The 15067-nt window shown below is 32.2% G+C and overlaps 1 protein-coding gene across 1 annotated transcript in view; it reads right to left on the reverse strand.

The window, feature by feature from the left end:
- Window positions 1–10913, reverse strand: part of LOC111422679 (Dual-specificity tyrosine phosphorylation-regulated kinase 2) — a 68223-nt gene extending 57310 nt beyond the window's left edge. The window contains exon 1 of the mRNA XM_023055890.2: window positions 10748–10913. Within this exon, the coding sequence (XP_022911658.1) occupies window positions 10748–10828 (81 nt within the window). The 5' untranslated portion in view covers window positions 10829–10913. The remainder of the gene's footprint in view (window positions 1–10747) is intronic.
- Window positions 10914–15067: the final 4154 nt, after the last annotated feature.

Below are 15067 nucleotides of genomic sequence, written 5' to 3' on the forward strand. Positions count from 1 at the left end.
TTTCCACAGCGTCATTTGCCATATTATTCAGTTTTTTAATGTAGAGGACGAAGAAGCTGTAATTAATGCTGTCATTGATACAATTGATTGACACAACATACATGTAACTCAACATTTTGCATGGCGCGTATTGAACCGCGAAGTCCTTCATCCGTATCGCAAACAGAATGTTTAAGCTCTACAGCCAGGAGATAACACTGGTCTACAGTGGTTTTGTTGCCCTTGATATAAGATTGATTTTGGATATATTTATACTCACAATTCATGAAACTAACAATGATTTTGCTGTCGTTTTTTTTTTTAATTTTTATTTTCATTTTATATTACAAAAATCGGAAAACAAGAAACAAAATAACAAATATATTTATAATCTCAGTTTTGTTTTGAAAAATTAGGATACATCGAAGAAAATAGAAAATGTCGAAAACATATGTTATACTTCTATAAAACACCTTTTATAATTTTTCAGGGGACAATCTCTTTTTAAAGACCAGCAGTAATCTGCCATCATGTGACAATCCCATCGGCCCTGATACCTTTCCTCCATCACTTTTGGATCCTGCTGGAACCGCGCTCATATTGGTGTAACTTGATACTCATATTTGCTCCTAGAGTCTGAAAGTTTGTCAGCATATTTTGTACAGTTTCTTCATAATTTATTGCTTTATGGTTACCTAGCAAATTTTCGACTACCAACACAAAACTTTTCCAAGGTTTACTTTCCGGAACGGTCATAACTTTAATAAAATCTGTGTCTTTTATTAATTGCTGTATTTGAGGACCATCAAATATTCCACCTTTCAACTTTTCCATACTAACCTTTTTACTAAATTTTTTGCAAATGTAATTAACACAATCTCCTTCCTTGTCCAACGCTTTTACAAATTGCTTTATCATTCCTAACTTAATATGTACTCCCTATTACATTGGCTTTATCGACAGTTAAAGAATTTCTTACAGGCCAAACATCTTGTTCTCAATGCAGTTGCTTTGCTCTACTGTCCCATATACAAATGAAGCAAGGGTATTTCGTGTATCTACTTTGTTGACCAAGTAAAAAATTAACCATTTTCAAATCCACACAGATCGGCTATTGATGCTCCGAGTAATAAATTTTTTCTAAAACTAATTTTACATTTTCATATTCTTCTTTGAGTTTTGTTGAGTTCTTCGGAATTGATGCAAATTTATTTCCATTGTGCAGTAAAACGCATTTTAAACTTCTTTTACAACTGTCAATAAAAAGGCGCCACTCAGTAGGTTTGTATTCTTTTAAACCCATGTCTAGAAGCAGCTTCGCGATATCATTACAGTACACCAGTCCTTCATTTTCACAACAAATTGTAATAACTCACTTTCTCGCATTCTGTATGTTGTAATTGTTACTGTTGGAGCCAATAAATTTTTGTCTTTCAATCTTGAGGCTAACAGTTTTGATCCTTGTTTTGATAAATTGAGGTCACCTATTGAATCACTGAGTTCATTTTGAGAAAATAACTTTGGCGTAGATGTTTTACCCTCCCATTCACTTCCACTGGTAGACTGTCCCGATTTCTGTGAATTTGGAAACATCATTGTTTCTGAGGGCAATGGAATTACTTTTTAAACGTAAATAGGTGGAGGGAGATTTTCACTGCAGAACAGGCCATTTTGTAGACTGTAAGTCTGGATATCTCCACGTTTGATTTCGATTAAAACCTTTAGCATCTACTACACAAAAGTAACAATCATCGAAATGATTCTTAGGCTCCATCCAGATCATAGGAATACCAAAGTCTAATCCAGTACGTTCTCCTTTTTTCCACAACCGTAGAGACTCAACACAGGACTTATAAACTTTATGAGGAACTCATGATTTATCTAGTTTGTTCATTCTAAAACCGAAATATTCAACATAAGTCTGTGATATTTCTTTTTTGTTATATAAACAAATTGTGTATCAAGTGGAAATTAACACACGAGAACAGTTATTAAACAGAATAAAAATACTGAAATAAGAAATCAACCAGACATTTTAATTCGGCTAAAGAACTCTTTACTTCGTCGTTGTGAAGCATGTATTCTAGCAGAAGGAGGCTATTTTGAGCAATATTTGTAACATTTATGCGTTTTAAAGAAATGTAGCAGTTAATTATGATATAAAAATTAAAACTTTAAAGTGTTATAATTCCGTAAATAATTAAAATAGGACATGTGTTCATTAACAATTTTTTTGGTAATTGGATTAGCTATCATATGTCAAAGTTTGATAGTGAACTAATAAATCATCCTGTATATTAGGTAAAAAAAATTATTTGTAGTTGAATTTGATTTGATTGACTTCAAATCCTGTATTCAAAATGACTTTTCTAAATTATTCCTAAATCACAACGTTAAAACAGTTGTGCAGAAGCAAACAGTTGTATCTCGAAAGTACGTCCTTGTACCATTGCATCTTAAGTAATCCCGTAAACAAACGTATCTTTATATATTTGTTATTGTTACGTGAAACTGTGTGTTACAAAATGATGTCTAGGGTGGAAAACTAGTACTTCTAGCATTAGAATAAGCATTTATTTATACTTTTATTTGTTTTACTTATTGTTATTCTTGGACCATGTCCATAAAAATGTGATATTGACTAAAAAGTACCTATTTTACATGGATTAGTTATGATTTTCGAAATTATTAGATTTAGAATTGGATTTTGGAAATATTAGTTTAATTCAGTGTTCTGATATAGGTTTGGAGTTTGAATACATGGATGGAGTTGAGTTGAGATGGGTTATGTTGAGATTTTGTACATTTTTGTTTTATGTTGCTTTAATAATAATAATAATAAGTTTATTGCCACCAAGATTTACAATAACAACAGAAAAATATACAGTATTTTATAACATTAACACAAGGTTAATAAAAGGTCAATTTATCGCTAGAGGCGATGTTTTCAAAAAGAGCCATCCGACAAAAAAAAATAAGTCTACATGTCAAGTAATAGAAAAAGATAGGAGAAAAAAAAATGATTGAAAAAGAGAAGCTGTCAGTCTCAAATAAAGAGGAAGCTGAAGAAGAAAAAGAGAAGAAGCAGATGACTTCAAAAATCAGTCTCAGACAACTGGAGGGACAACAGGTGATTGCTTAGCAAAGCTTTGAATACGGAAAAGCTACGAGCATTCTTAGGGTAAATTATTTCATAGAGTTATAGCTTGTACAGTAAATTATCTGTGATATATTTTAGTACGATGAACGGGAAACATGAGTGGGACATCAGACTATGCTCTAGTAGGAAGACCGCGAGATGCCATGAACTGAAATGCAGTGAACAGGTAAATTGGACATTAAGAGCAAAGTATCTTTATAAGGTAGTTAATATGCGAAAGGATATACGCTTCTCAACGGTGAGTATTTCGAGATGATTACGATATGGTGTAACATGGTCATACTTTCTCAGGTCGAAAATAAAGCGCAAACAATTATTTTGTAACCTTTCTAATTTGTTACGGAGACTAATCGAAAGGACAATTAAAGAGTAACAGAACTTGCGACGAACAATAGGTGGAAGGAAACCACCAAGTGTGCGTAGGGAATAGAAGCAGAAATAAACCTTCCTGCAGACAGACTGAATCTGGAGCTGCCAGGGCAATGCAGAATCCATCACCAAGTTTTTAATTGTTTAAGAGAATTGTATGACATTGATATGAATTGATAGAATAAAATTTTGTTAGCAAAGGTTTTGTTAGGTCTTGATCCGAAAGCAATATATATAATAGCTTGAGACTTTGCTGTATTCAAACTCAAGCCACGGCATGTAGACCAGTCTAGAACACTAGTCAGATCCCTATTAAGCCGCATTACCGCTGCTGGAAGTTTATCCGCAGCTGCAGATGTATAAATTTGGAGGTCGTTTGCATATAGGTGAAAGTTGCACTTAATTATCTTAGTAATGAAATTTATGAAGACGGAAAAGAGAGTCACGTACACACAAGGAACGATTAGAGAGGTATGATTGAAACCAAGCGACACAGCTCGGCAAAAAAACCTACAGAAGACAGAACTGCCACTAGCAAGCTATGATCAACAGAATCAAATGCCTTCTTGAAATCAAGCAACACCAATAAGGTCAAACGGTGGTCATTACAACATTACTGATCTAATGTCATCAGTAATTTTGATAAGCGCCGATGCCGATCTTGTGTTCATCAAAATAATTAGGCTTTAGTTATAATTAGGTTTACGATCGGATTTCTTTAACATTAAGTTTCGGTGTAGATAAAATTAATTGTATGGGGCTTATTATTAGTTTGCTGATTATTAGGTAGTGTTTACAGTTAAGTTTGGATTTTGGAAAAATGAAGTTTGATTCGGCTATTTAATGGGCGGTCTCAGTTTGGATTTTGCAAACTGAGAAAAAAACAAAATTGTTTTTTAGGTTGTGGTTCCAAAAATTATTGTCTAGGTGGAATTAGCTATGATGGATAAAGTTGGTATTTCAGAAATTATTTATTTGGTGGGTTATTAGCTTTGGGTGAGGATGGACTTGAGTTGGGTTAGGTTGGGTTGGATTAGTGTGAGGTACGCAATAATACATAAATGGGTTGGGTATTACAACTTAATTACCACAGCATTTCAACTTTCTACCGATGTTGTTAGTCTTGACCTTGTTTCTAAAAAATGGCATCCGAAACATCAAATAATGTTTTAATAGACGCTGGGCATAACCCGAAAATTTCTAGTCTTACAATTAGTTTTAATTGTAATATCACCGGCCGTGAACGTCTACTAAGTTAATGAAAGTCTTAACTCTACAACTTTAAAAATTTTGAAAGTATACATTTTAGGAAGTGGTAAAGTTGAATGCTTAGGTTGCTTAGGGTTAAATTACGGTTTTGCAAATTATTAAATGAATTTGGGTTTGCCATTAAATTTTGAAAGCATACATTTTAAGTAGCGGTGAAGTAAGATTATATATGATTGGGTAGGGATGGGGTTGGATTGAGTTGGAATTACGTTTGATTTTATGTTAGGATTTTTGTAATATTATGTTAGGTTGGTGGTTTGGAAATTATTAATTTAATTGGGCTAAGTTGTAATCAGGGTTAAAGTTGTATTTTGGAATTATTAAGTTGAGCTTACAGATGGTATTAAATTATGTTGTGTTAGATGGAAATCAGGTTGGGTTAGGTTATGTTTTTGTGCATTATTGATGAGTTATTTTGATGAGATGCAACTGTAATTAACTGGAACTTAATGGAATCATTGCGTCATGGACGTGGTTCTTAAATAAATATGACTTCTGTTAACAATATTAGTTTGTGTTGAGTTCTGAAATGCTCTAATCAAAAACTTGTGTTCAAGAACTAAATTTATGCTTTACAACATTTCTATCGCATAATAATCGTTCATAATTTGTTCTGAAATTAATTGTTAATATTGAATAAACATGTCATATATATTCATATTATCCAGCAATTTGTATGCAGAAATGTTTATGTTTGAAAGAAGCTACTTTTATTTATGAAAATCTATTCGATATTTAGTAATGTAGTATTTTGAAACGACTACGCCATTTTTTAATTAACTTTAGTCTTCTAAGTTAGTTGCAGCTTCAATCGATGTTGATTACACACTCCTGCTTTCTACTTGGCTGACGCATCATGATTTAACATACGGTACGGTAGAACTTTATTCACAGATATTTCACAATTATTACTTATGCTGCAAAGAGCTTTTTTTCATTAACTCTAATCTAAGATGTAACAATAAAATCTCTCTTTAAGGTGACTTGATCAATGAAAAAGGGAAAAAGTATAACTAGACGCATTTTGAACACGTTTTCAATTCAAAGTTTGTTACAATTTCATGGAAATATTTGCATATTTTGTAAACAGATGAGTTACAATATAAGTTGGTTATATTGTTTCATATTCCATTATTAATTGCAAAAGTAGGAAAACCACACCTAATGTGATTTGTAAGTTAGGAAAATTGCTTTAAGTGGAAAAATTATTGAGCTGTTATTTGAGGACATATTCGTGTATCTTGATTAATTAATAATGAATCACTACTTTTGTTATATGAGCGATTCTCGCAACAAAAAAAAATTAGTTATTATTTGTTAAGAAATTCAGGCATTTTCGTTAGACAAATATTATTAAAGCGAATATAAGGAGCAATACATTTCCAAAATATTTCTTTTTAAAATGTTATTTTTTATTTTAACAATACTATCTCGATTTCGTAAAAAGAATTAAAGTATATCGAAATCATTAGAAACGAATATCTTGAAAATGATAACTAAATGAAATTTTTTTTCTAAACAAGTGTTTTACGTGGAATATTGCAAAGCCAAATTACCGAAAGTATTACATTTTATTTTAATTATATCGTGTCTCGATTTTTGTGTTCCAAAAATGGAACTTTTAATGATTTTCCTTTGCTTCTGTAATCTTGGTTCTGACACAATAAAATGCTATATATATATATATATATATATATATATATATCATACAGATTATAAAATATTTATGTGCTTCATCGCCGAAATGTGTCAATAAATTTGAAACCATTTTCGAAATTATTTTTTATATCTTCCTTTAAATTGTATCATTCAAATGAATCATTTTTTTCAATTACTTTTAATAAGACACATCTGACAACAGAAGTTAGTGCTTCGATAAAGTTAGACTTAATAAAGAAATACAAAGAGAAGTACAAAAATACCAGACCAATCAATGAATACAAGTAAGCACAGGCATGGAAGATGAAAAAATAATATAATAAATTAGGATAAAATGTAATACATAATAATATTCTTAGTTTTAATTAAATTCCGCTAGACAATATTTCCAAATCATCGGCACTCTGAGGCAAAAACCATAAGACGTGTAAGAACATGTGATTGTAGAAAAAACAGGTAATTTAAATCCCATAAGAAGTAATTGAATGTTCTGACTATATTGTTTGAGAACGCAAAAAGTTTAACGTATGCGAAAGAATATCAAATCAGAGAAGAATTTATCAATGAAACAATGGCCATAATACGTATTAGAGAGCTACAGTTTCACTTACGGAAATATGCATTCAAATTGCATGAATCTTATCATTAATTTCAAGAAGTAAGGTGTGATCTTTATGAATCCCATCAATAAGAGACTACTTGTTTTAGCATCAAACAGAAACAATCATTTAATTATCTTAGAGATAGTTAGTGTTCTTGAAAGAAAATCTCGGGTTCTGATCCAAAAATGTTTACGAATTCTAAAATCCTGTTCTAATAAAAAGGTTAAATATGGGTTGGTATTTTTGTTTCTCCCAAACCATCAATTCATGGCGCGAATACAGAGAATTGGCCCCTGTCTCACACCCTGTATATATACCTAGTATCTCAATTACAGTCAGTAAATAGCTCGGATACCGTGGTAAGAATGAGAAACATCAGATACTGCATAAAAATACAAAATGACATCTTAGAGGATACAGGAATAAACATAAAGGTCATGCCAGTAACTGCCTCGATGCGTATCCGTCATGACATCAGAGAAAACCTTGCAAACAGCACTGAGAATTTCGAAGTGGTGCGTGAACTTGATAAATAACTGTTGCGCATACAACTCTCCAGTTTTTACATGAGTGGGAAAACATAGTTAATACTTTACAAAACCCTTATACCACTTGTAGTTACTTATAGTGCAGAGACATGGACTATTAGCAGGCGAGACGCCGACTAATTCTGCTGATCTTTCTGCGTCATGACTAGAATCAAGGTCATACCTTAGCTTTCTTATGATGCAAAAAAGTATGGTCGTTGTTAGATCATTTAGAAAAAGCTTTTAAGTATTGTCTTTTATCAAGTGAAGTATTAACCTTGGACGAGTCGATGATCAAATTTAAAGGTAGAAGTGTGCTAAAACAGTATATGCCTAAGAAACCTCTGCGATAAGTCGGGTACTGTTTGAAATTCGATATTTATGTTGGAAAATACCAGGATTAACTTATGGGACAGAGCCTAGGTGCTAGAGTTGTGTACAAGATTGCTGAGAGTCTTGAACAAAAAAAAACATACAATATTTTTTGATAATTTTTTTAACAATGTGGAACTAAGTGAATGTATTTCGAAAGTATTTACCTAATTTTAAAATGAACAAGCAGCTCCAAAGAGGTGAATTCGACTGGTACACAAATGATACAAAACAATTTGCAGTAAAATGGAAAGATAAAATGTACGTACCTTTTATCAAATTACCACAGTCCTGAAGATTGCACGAAAGGTAGTAAAAGAAAAAAAAATGAAAATATATTGTAGATTATAACGCCAACATGAACAGTGTTAGCCCACCCATTGCAATGGGTATGTAGTGGCTATGTAGAACGAGCACCAGATGCAGATATGCCGAAGAGGATCATGCATGTCAAATCATAAGGAAGATAGAAACATGCTAGGCATACACTCAGGTAGGAGGACAGGATAACAGAGGTTGTGGCCATGGTTGGATTTAGAGGCTGGAGGACAGCTGTACGGAATAAGAATGAATGGAGGAGGAAACATTGGGAGACCAGGAACCGCACAGGGTATAGCGCCACATATGCTGATGAATCTCGAACTTTGTTTGGTAAGTTAGAATCTAAACAATATTCATAAACCGTATTTTTTGTACATGATATCCATGATATGGTGAATCTTCATGTGTTCTATGAGAATCGAGCAGACCTATAGAATCTATAGTTTCGGAGTTACATAAAATTTTATAATGTGAAGTCAGATTACTCAGGTATGTGGGATGACATTGATCCATCGATTTCCAGATTACCATATGACAGAAAAATCATAACATTGTAAAAATTGAAACAATGTCATAAATATTGATGACTATTGAGCAGATGAATACTAGTATTTTTTTTAGGTTGCAATCATGTCAAGAAAACATGAATGAAAGGGGGAGTCTTTATAGAGATTACCTACCAGAAACCCTTGAAGCTGTTATAAAAAGGATTATAGAAGATGAAAACGTGTGGCAACAATGTATTGAGTTAGGTCAAATGGGTAAAATATGTTGTAATCATAGATGCTGTAACCTTAGTAACCGTTACAAGTAAATAAGTTATGATTTGTTATGAATGAATGGAACATACACAGACTGGCCCTACAGTTCTTTTTTGTCACGCGTTAAACGTTTACCTGGTCGCAAGATATTTATAGGTGATAATGTCAAAGATAACGTCTTTACATATGATAAGCTTCCATATTAGCTTTTACGCTTACTTTATAAATTCGAAAAGTCAATAAAAAAAGTTTTAATAAGTTTATGCAACCGGTATTCTTCCTTCAGATCCTGAACAAGTTTTCAAGAAAATTCCGAATGAAGGCGTTTTAAAGGATATAGACGGTTCTGCAGCCAACGTCTACATCAAGAAAATGTATTTACCAAGAAAAAAATTATACCAATATGTAGCTGTTGTCCAAAATATGGTAGAAAATGAAGAGGATGAAAAAAGGAATTGATGTATTCGTGATTCTGTTGACATAAATGGGGTGGGCTTTGAAGAAGAAGTTTTATAGTTTTTAAAAAGAAAGCTTAAGCATTGCTTTAACTATATTGTTAATGAGACTCTGAATATGGCGTTTAATTAAGAACGAAATTTTCAGTAAATTTATTATTTTCTAAGAATAAATTAATGATATTTCAAATCCCAATTTAGATATCTCAAATTTGTTTGTAGAAAAACCAAATCTTAAATTACATAATATTGAGTCAGATTACAATAAAAAATAATCAATCTATTTGGTTATTTCCAACATTACTACAAACTGTTTATACACCCGGTTCAACCAGATGTTCTGACACGGGTGTTAATTGATGGTTTTTTTTACACTCATTTGGAGCGGTAACCATCGACCTATATACTCCGTTTAATATCCACCCAACGTAATATTACCATATTATCTTTTAGTTATAGAAAATTATGGTGTAATTAACTTTTAGTTATAAACGAGTTTAGTTAATTAGTTTTAATTAGTTAATCATAATTTTAACATTTTTTTAAAGTCTCTTCATTCGTTAGTCAACTTATTCTTTGCTTCTATTGAATTGAATTTCGTACCTAAATACACTCCGAGTTGCGTCGGCTTTCTAACTTCTTTTTATCTATCGTATCATTGTACTGTTATTTAGAACGCGTCCGAGCCCCCTCGTTTGCTTTCGCGTGCACACACATGTTCAAGTGATTACGTAAAACGTTCACTGACAAAAGGACTTGTGATATTAGGCACCATTGACGGTTACTACAATAGACACGAATTAGGTGCAGTGAATTTGCGTCATCAAGTCTATAGATTGATTGATAAGTAAAAATTTAATTGAGTAACTTTTCTTAAAAACGATTTTGAAATTTCTTAAACTTCTTTTATTTGCAATAAAAAAAATATGTTTTAAATTTTTAATTCTTTTTCCAGTTATAATAATAATGGTAACAATAACATTGTATGTTTTCTGTTAGTTGAAGGTTTACAAAGAACATGACCTCACCAACTCAGATAAGAGTTTATCCTTTCAATTTTTTTTTCTGTTGAACTGTTGTTGATCTATTTAACGAGCTTGCAAACAGCTCAACGGTTCAACGAGAAAACTCTTTGTTTAGAGAATCGCCTACCGAAAATAAACTTGCACATCACTGTATGTGTATTGTAGAAGTACAAATATTTTCTGCGTTTGTATAATTGATCTTTTACAAGGTAGACGAAAATAAATAAATCCTATGAGAAAATACTTACCAAACAAGACGGTAGTGATTTCTTCATATACACATCTTCAGGAACTGTTGTCTGGCAATAAGGAATACAAAAATATTTCATGTTTAAAAAAGTTATTCTTATCAAACGCAACCACTTTATCACAAAAATATCACAAAAGCTATGAAACGACACTTATAAACTACTTCAGCTGTAAGTTCGATTTAATTCAGTCACTACATATAAGTATAGAGAGAGAAAACGTTCTTCCTTCAGCGACACTCGATGTATAAATGAAGAGTTAAAGTAAATCGGGATAACGTGGTCCTTATCCCTCCATTGTATATTTTAAAAATGGTTTTGTTTCTTTCATCAACCGGAAAGCGAACTATGGTTTTCCTTCTGTTGTATTTTTTGGAAGCACATGTGTTCGTTCTGAAACGTCTACGACAGTAGATCCCACGGAGGAATAACACTCGACTCTGGTCTTGATTCGGTGTGGAGATAACAATTTTATCTAGCATCAAAAAATTTCGTGATAAACCACGCACACAAAATGAGTGTTTCTATTTAAAAGAATTTCGATGAGTAATTTGACGGTTAATTTTATTCTTTCTTTCCAATTAGATAATCGCAAACATTTTCTTAGAAATAAAAAAAATTATAACAATTTATTTTTATTATCTAAAAAAAATCTTTTAAATAATAATAAAAATCGTGTCATTGACGCTTGTTCGTGATCGCTGCGAACCATATGTCGCCTTTGTAATTGAGTGTGTTGACCACATTGAAGTCTTATTGCTGCAGAAGTTTATTAAACCCAATCGCCTCGATGATTTTTTATTTATTCATTACTGTACGCGAGAGAACCTAAGAGTATATGAGATATAAACGTGCTCGCCAATAAATAAATACATAACGAATTTGTCGATACACAAGAACGCATCAACTGAAAATTAAAACCGAATCTTTTCGATGGCTTCCTGAAACCCTGACTGAAGCCCTTAGTTTACCTGACACGGTGAAAGTTTAACCGAGGTTTTATTCTTACGTACAAACATGCGTAATCAATAAAAAAATAAATACAAAAGATTTTTAGAATGGAATTTCAGATAACAACAAAAATTAGTGAAAGTAAATAAATATTTAGTTGGGATTAAGATTTTTAAAAAGTCATTAACTTAACGTGATTTTAATCACCTATTTCTTATTATTTTTTTTTTACAGACGTAAGTCGTTTTGGTTCTTGTAAATATTTAATTTGTCCTATTTATGTAAAAAGGAGGAGATATAAAATTGTGAGTAATAAAGTTGTTTACTCCTTCATAATCAAAAAATAAATCTCTAAAGTGTTTCGGATTTTGGGTAATATCTCTATATCAGATTACAAATTTAAACACACTTTGTCGCTATCTAGAAATAAAGTACTTTAAATAAACATTTTTAGAGGTAGGGTTCTTTTCACTACTTTGAATACTTTAAATACTTTGGTCACTTTCCACAAGATGTCGCCAATTCTTTTTTAAATTGAAATTTTTGTTTAATTTAAAATTGTTTTAAGGTTATATAACCTAAGTAATCCATGAGGTCTCCACAAAAATAAGTTAATGCGTAAAAATTTGTCCTATGTCTCAATGCCCTCTAATTTCTTAATTATTTTTGTTTTTTTTATCTTAAATAAAACTGTTTTCGTTATCGCACATAATTATGAAACATTTTTTTTGGTGTAATTTATTTTTAAAAACACCCGAAATGAATCATTGGAAGGAAAACAGTGTTCCAGAAGGTCGAAAATTATTAATAATATTTATTTTGGTTGGTGTAAAGTATATGTAGATAATTTAAAAAAATTAATCGCGATTATTATGAAAAGTTTTTGCATTTTATTGCATAGCTTGATTTGATAAATCATTCTTTTTAATTATGTAAGATATTTCAGGAGGAATGATAAATATTTCAAGGGCTTACTGGGTGAACCACTTTTCATAAAGAAGAAGATCCGCTGAACTAGATCAGATAATTATTTGATACATGGTCCAAAATGTAATACCATATAAAAGAACTCCACTCCTGAGAGTTGCTACAGTGCTATTGGAGCTGGAGGTCTACAAACTCCTTCCCGCCATCAGCCTTCAGGATGGGACGGGAGGAGTGAACCAAAAAGCAGCTAAAAAATGGTCGGTGAAGCACTAGTGTGGTCATTAATGTCGAGTAGGTATCAATAGGTTTATAAAGCCAGTTCATGAATGTCTAGCTCTCGTTAAATCTGAACATATAAAAAACTGAGTCCCTTCGGTTAAGGAGTCCAACAACGTACAAAGGACATTGCTACGAAACTTAAGGAGCAGAATGCCTGGCGGAACTTCAAATGATGACCTGGCAAACGAAATAAGCACATGCGAATGAAATCTTGGAATGTTAGAACGCTCGATAAAATTATAGTAATTGTTGTTCGGCAAAAATGTTCAAACTGGTCAATTTTAAATTTTGATTTGTAATTTTTTTACGTATAGTACTGTATAGTACAACCAAATATCACTTCCGGTTTAGGCGGAAGTGATAGTAACTTTTTCATATCAAATACAACATCCTGTATATTTTCATGGATTTTGATAGAGAATTAAATAATCTTTTCAGTAAATCCCCCATTATCAGGTTTATTATTATTAGGTTAATTATCAAAAATACAAAAATTAAATAAAACAGAAGAAAACAAATAATAACTAACGTGGCAAATAAACTCAACTTAAAGCAGATGCCCAAACTGTCGCCCATTCTTCAACATTGCGGAAGGAATTAAACGAATCTCGTTACGTATCCGATCTTTTAGGTCATTAAAATTATTCCGCCTGTTGAAATAGACTTTGGATTTTAAACAGCCACAAGAAAAAGTCTAATGGGGTTATATCGGGTGATCTAGGCGGCCAATCGATACTTTCCCTTTTTCTGATCCATCTGTTAGTCAAAATCGCATCTAAAAATCACCATCTTGCTGGAACCATATTCGGTTATCTGGTAAGTCACCATCCTCTTAATTGGGAAAGATGGCAACTACAGTGGGAACCAATTCTAACTGAAGAAACTCCAAAGAGAAATAAAAAAAATAAAGTCCCAGAATTCGGGTACCAACAACTCCCGCCCACACCTTAACTTCCATGTTGAGTGTGTTCTTCCAGCATCCAATGTGGATTTTCTATCGCCCAGTACCTACAATTTTATCTATTAATAGAACCATTAAGGATGAATGTCGCCTTGTCAGAAAAAATGATATTTTCAATGAACTACATTGTCAAACTTCTGCCAAAGTCGATTTCAAGTAATTTCTGCACCAAATGTGGTGTGTAAGGGTGGTACTTAGGTGCTCGCAACGTAGTTGAAACGGTGCCTAATCCAACATCAAAGTCTCGTGATATTTATCTCTGAGCGACATGCGGATTTTCTTCAGCTGCTAAGAGGATGTTTAGTTTAGTATCTTCCAAAATCTTATCTGGGTCCTTTTGGTAAATCCCTGACGTGGTCAACCTCTCTAAATTTCTTTTCAATCTTACTCACAGTAGATTGAGCAATTGATCTCCGAAGCCAATCATCATAAGAATCTCTATTCGTTGTTTTTCACTTAAACGCATCATGAACTATCAGTTTGATGGGCAATATCGATAAGAAACACTTACAACAGTTTTGACAGATTGTACGTTTACTACACAGTTTACTATGACTTTTCAATTGTTGTACTTATAAGTCACCTTGATGATAAAGATTTTATCATATTGTTTGTTTTCATTAAATCTGTAGGGTGGTGTGGAAATGTTTTTTTCTCATGAATATGTCATTGAGAAGCACTAATTTCCCACATAAAAGGATACATAAAATAAAGTGAATCTCACCAGATGAGTAAGCCACGTGGACCCAACCTCTCGACAGCAGAAACTATAGAGGAAACTACTATTTAATTGCAGGGACTGTTAGTGTTTAAACATTTAATGCAAGAAAAAGAAAGATGGAGTCAAAGATATAATAATGCCGGAAAACTAAGAAACCCTGAATAAGAGAAGAATAGAGAATCTCTTCAATATTTGGTGTCGTGGATGTATTGGATATCTTCTAATATATTGTCTTTACAACCTTCATAAGTGTACATACTTATTGTTAATATAAAGTATGGTTCTAGTAATCAATATGCCCGTTTTAGTTCTTTATAATAACTAAATCTGCTTTATCAGAATTTAGAAAGGTTTTTTACCTTTCTTTTATCTTATTTTCTTAGTTGATAATAATAGCACACAATCACTGGGATCTGACAGTTTACCGACGGAATTTTTTAAACACTGCGGTCAGACATTCACAATACACTTTATAGGAACA

This window comes from Onthophagus taurus, chromosome 6, assembly GCF_036711975.1.
Source record: "Onthophagus taurus isolate NC chromosome 6, IU_Otau_3.0, whole genome shotgun sequence".
In the NCBI taxonomy this organism is placed as follows: domain Eukaryota; kingdom Metazoa; phylum Arthropoda; class Insecta; order Coleoptera; family Scarabaeidae; genus Onthophagus; species Onthophagus taurus.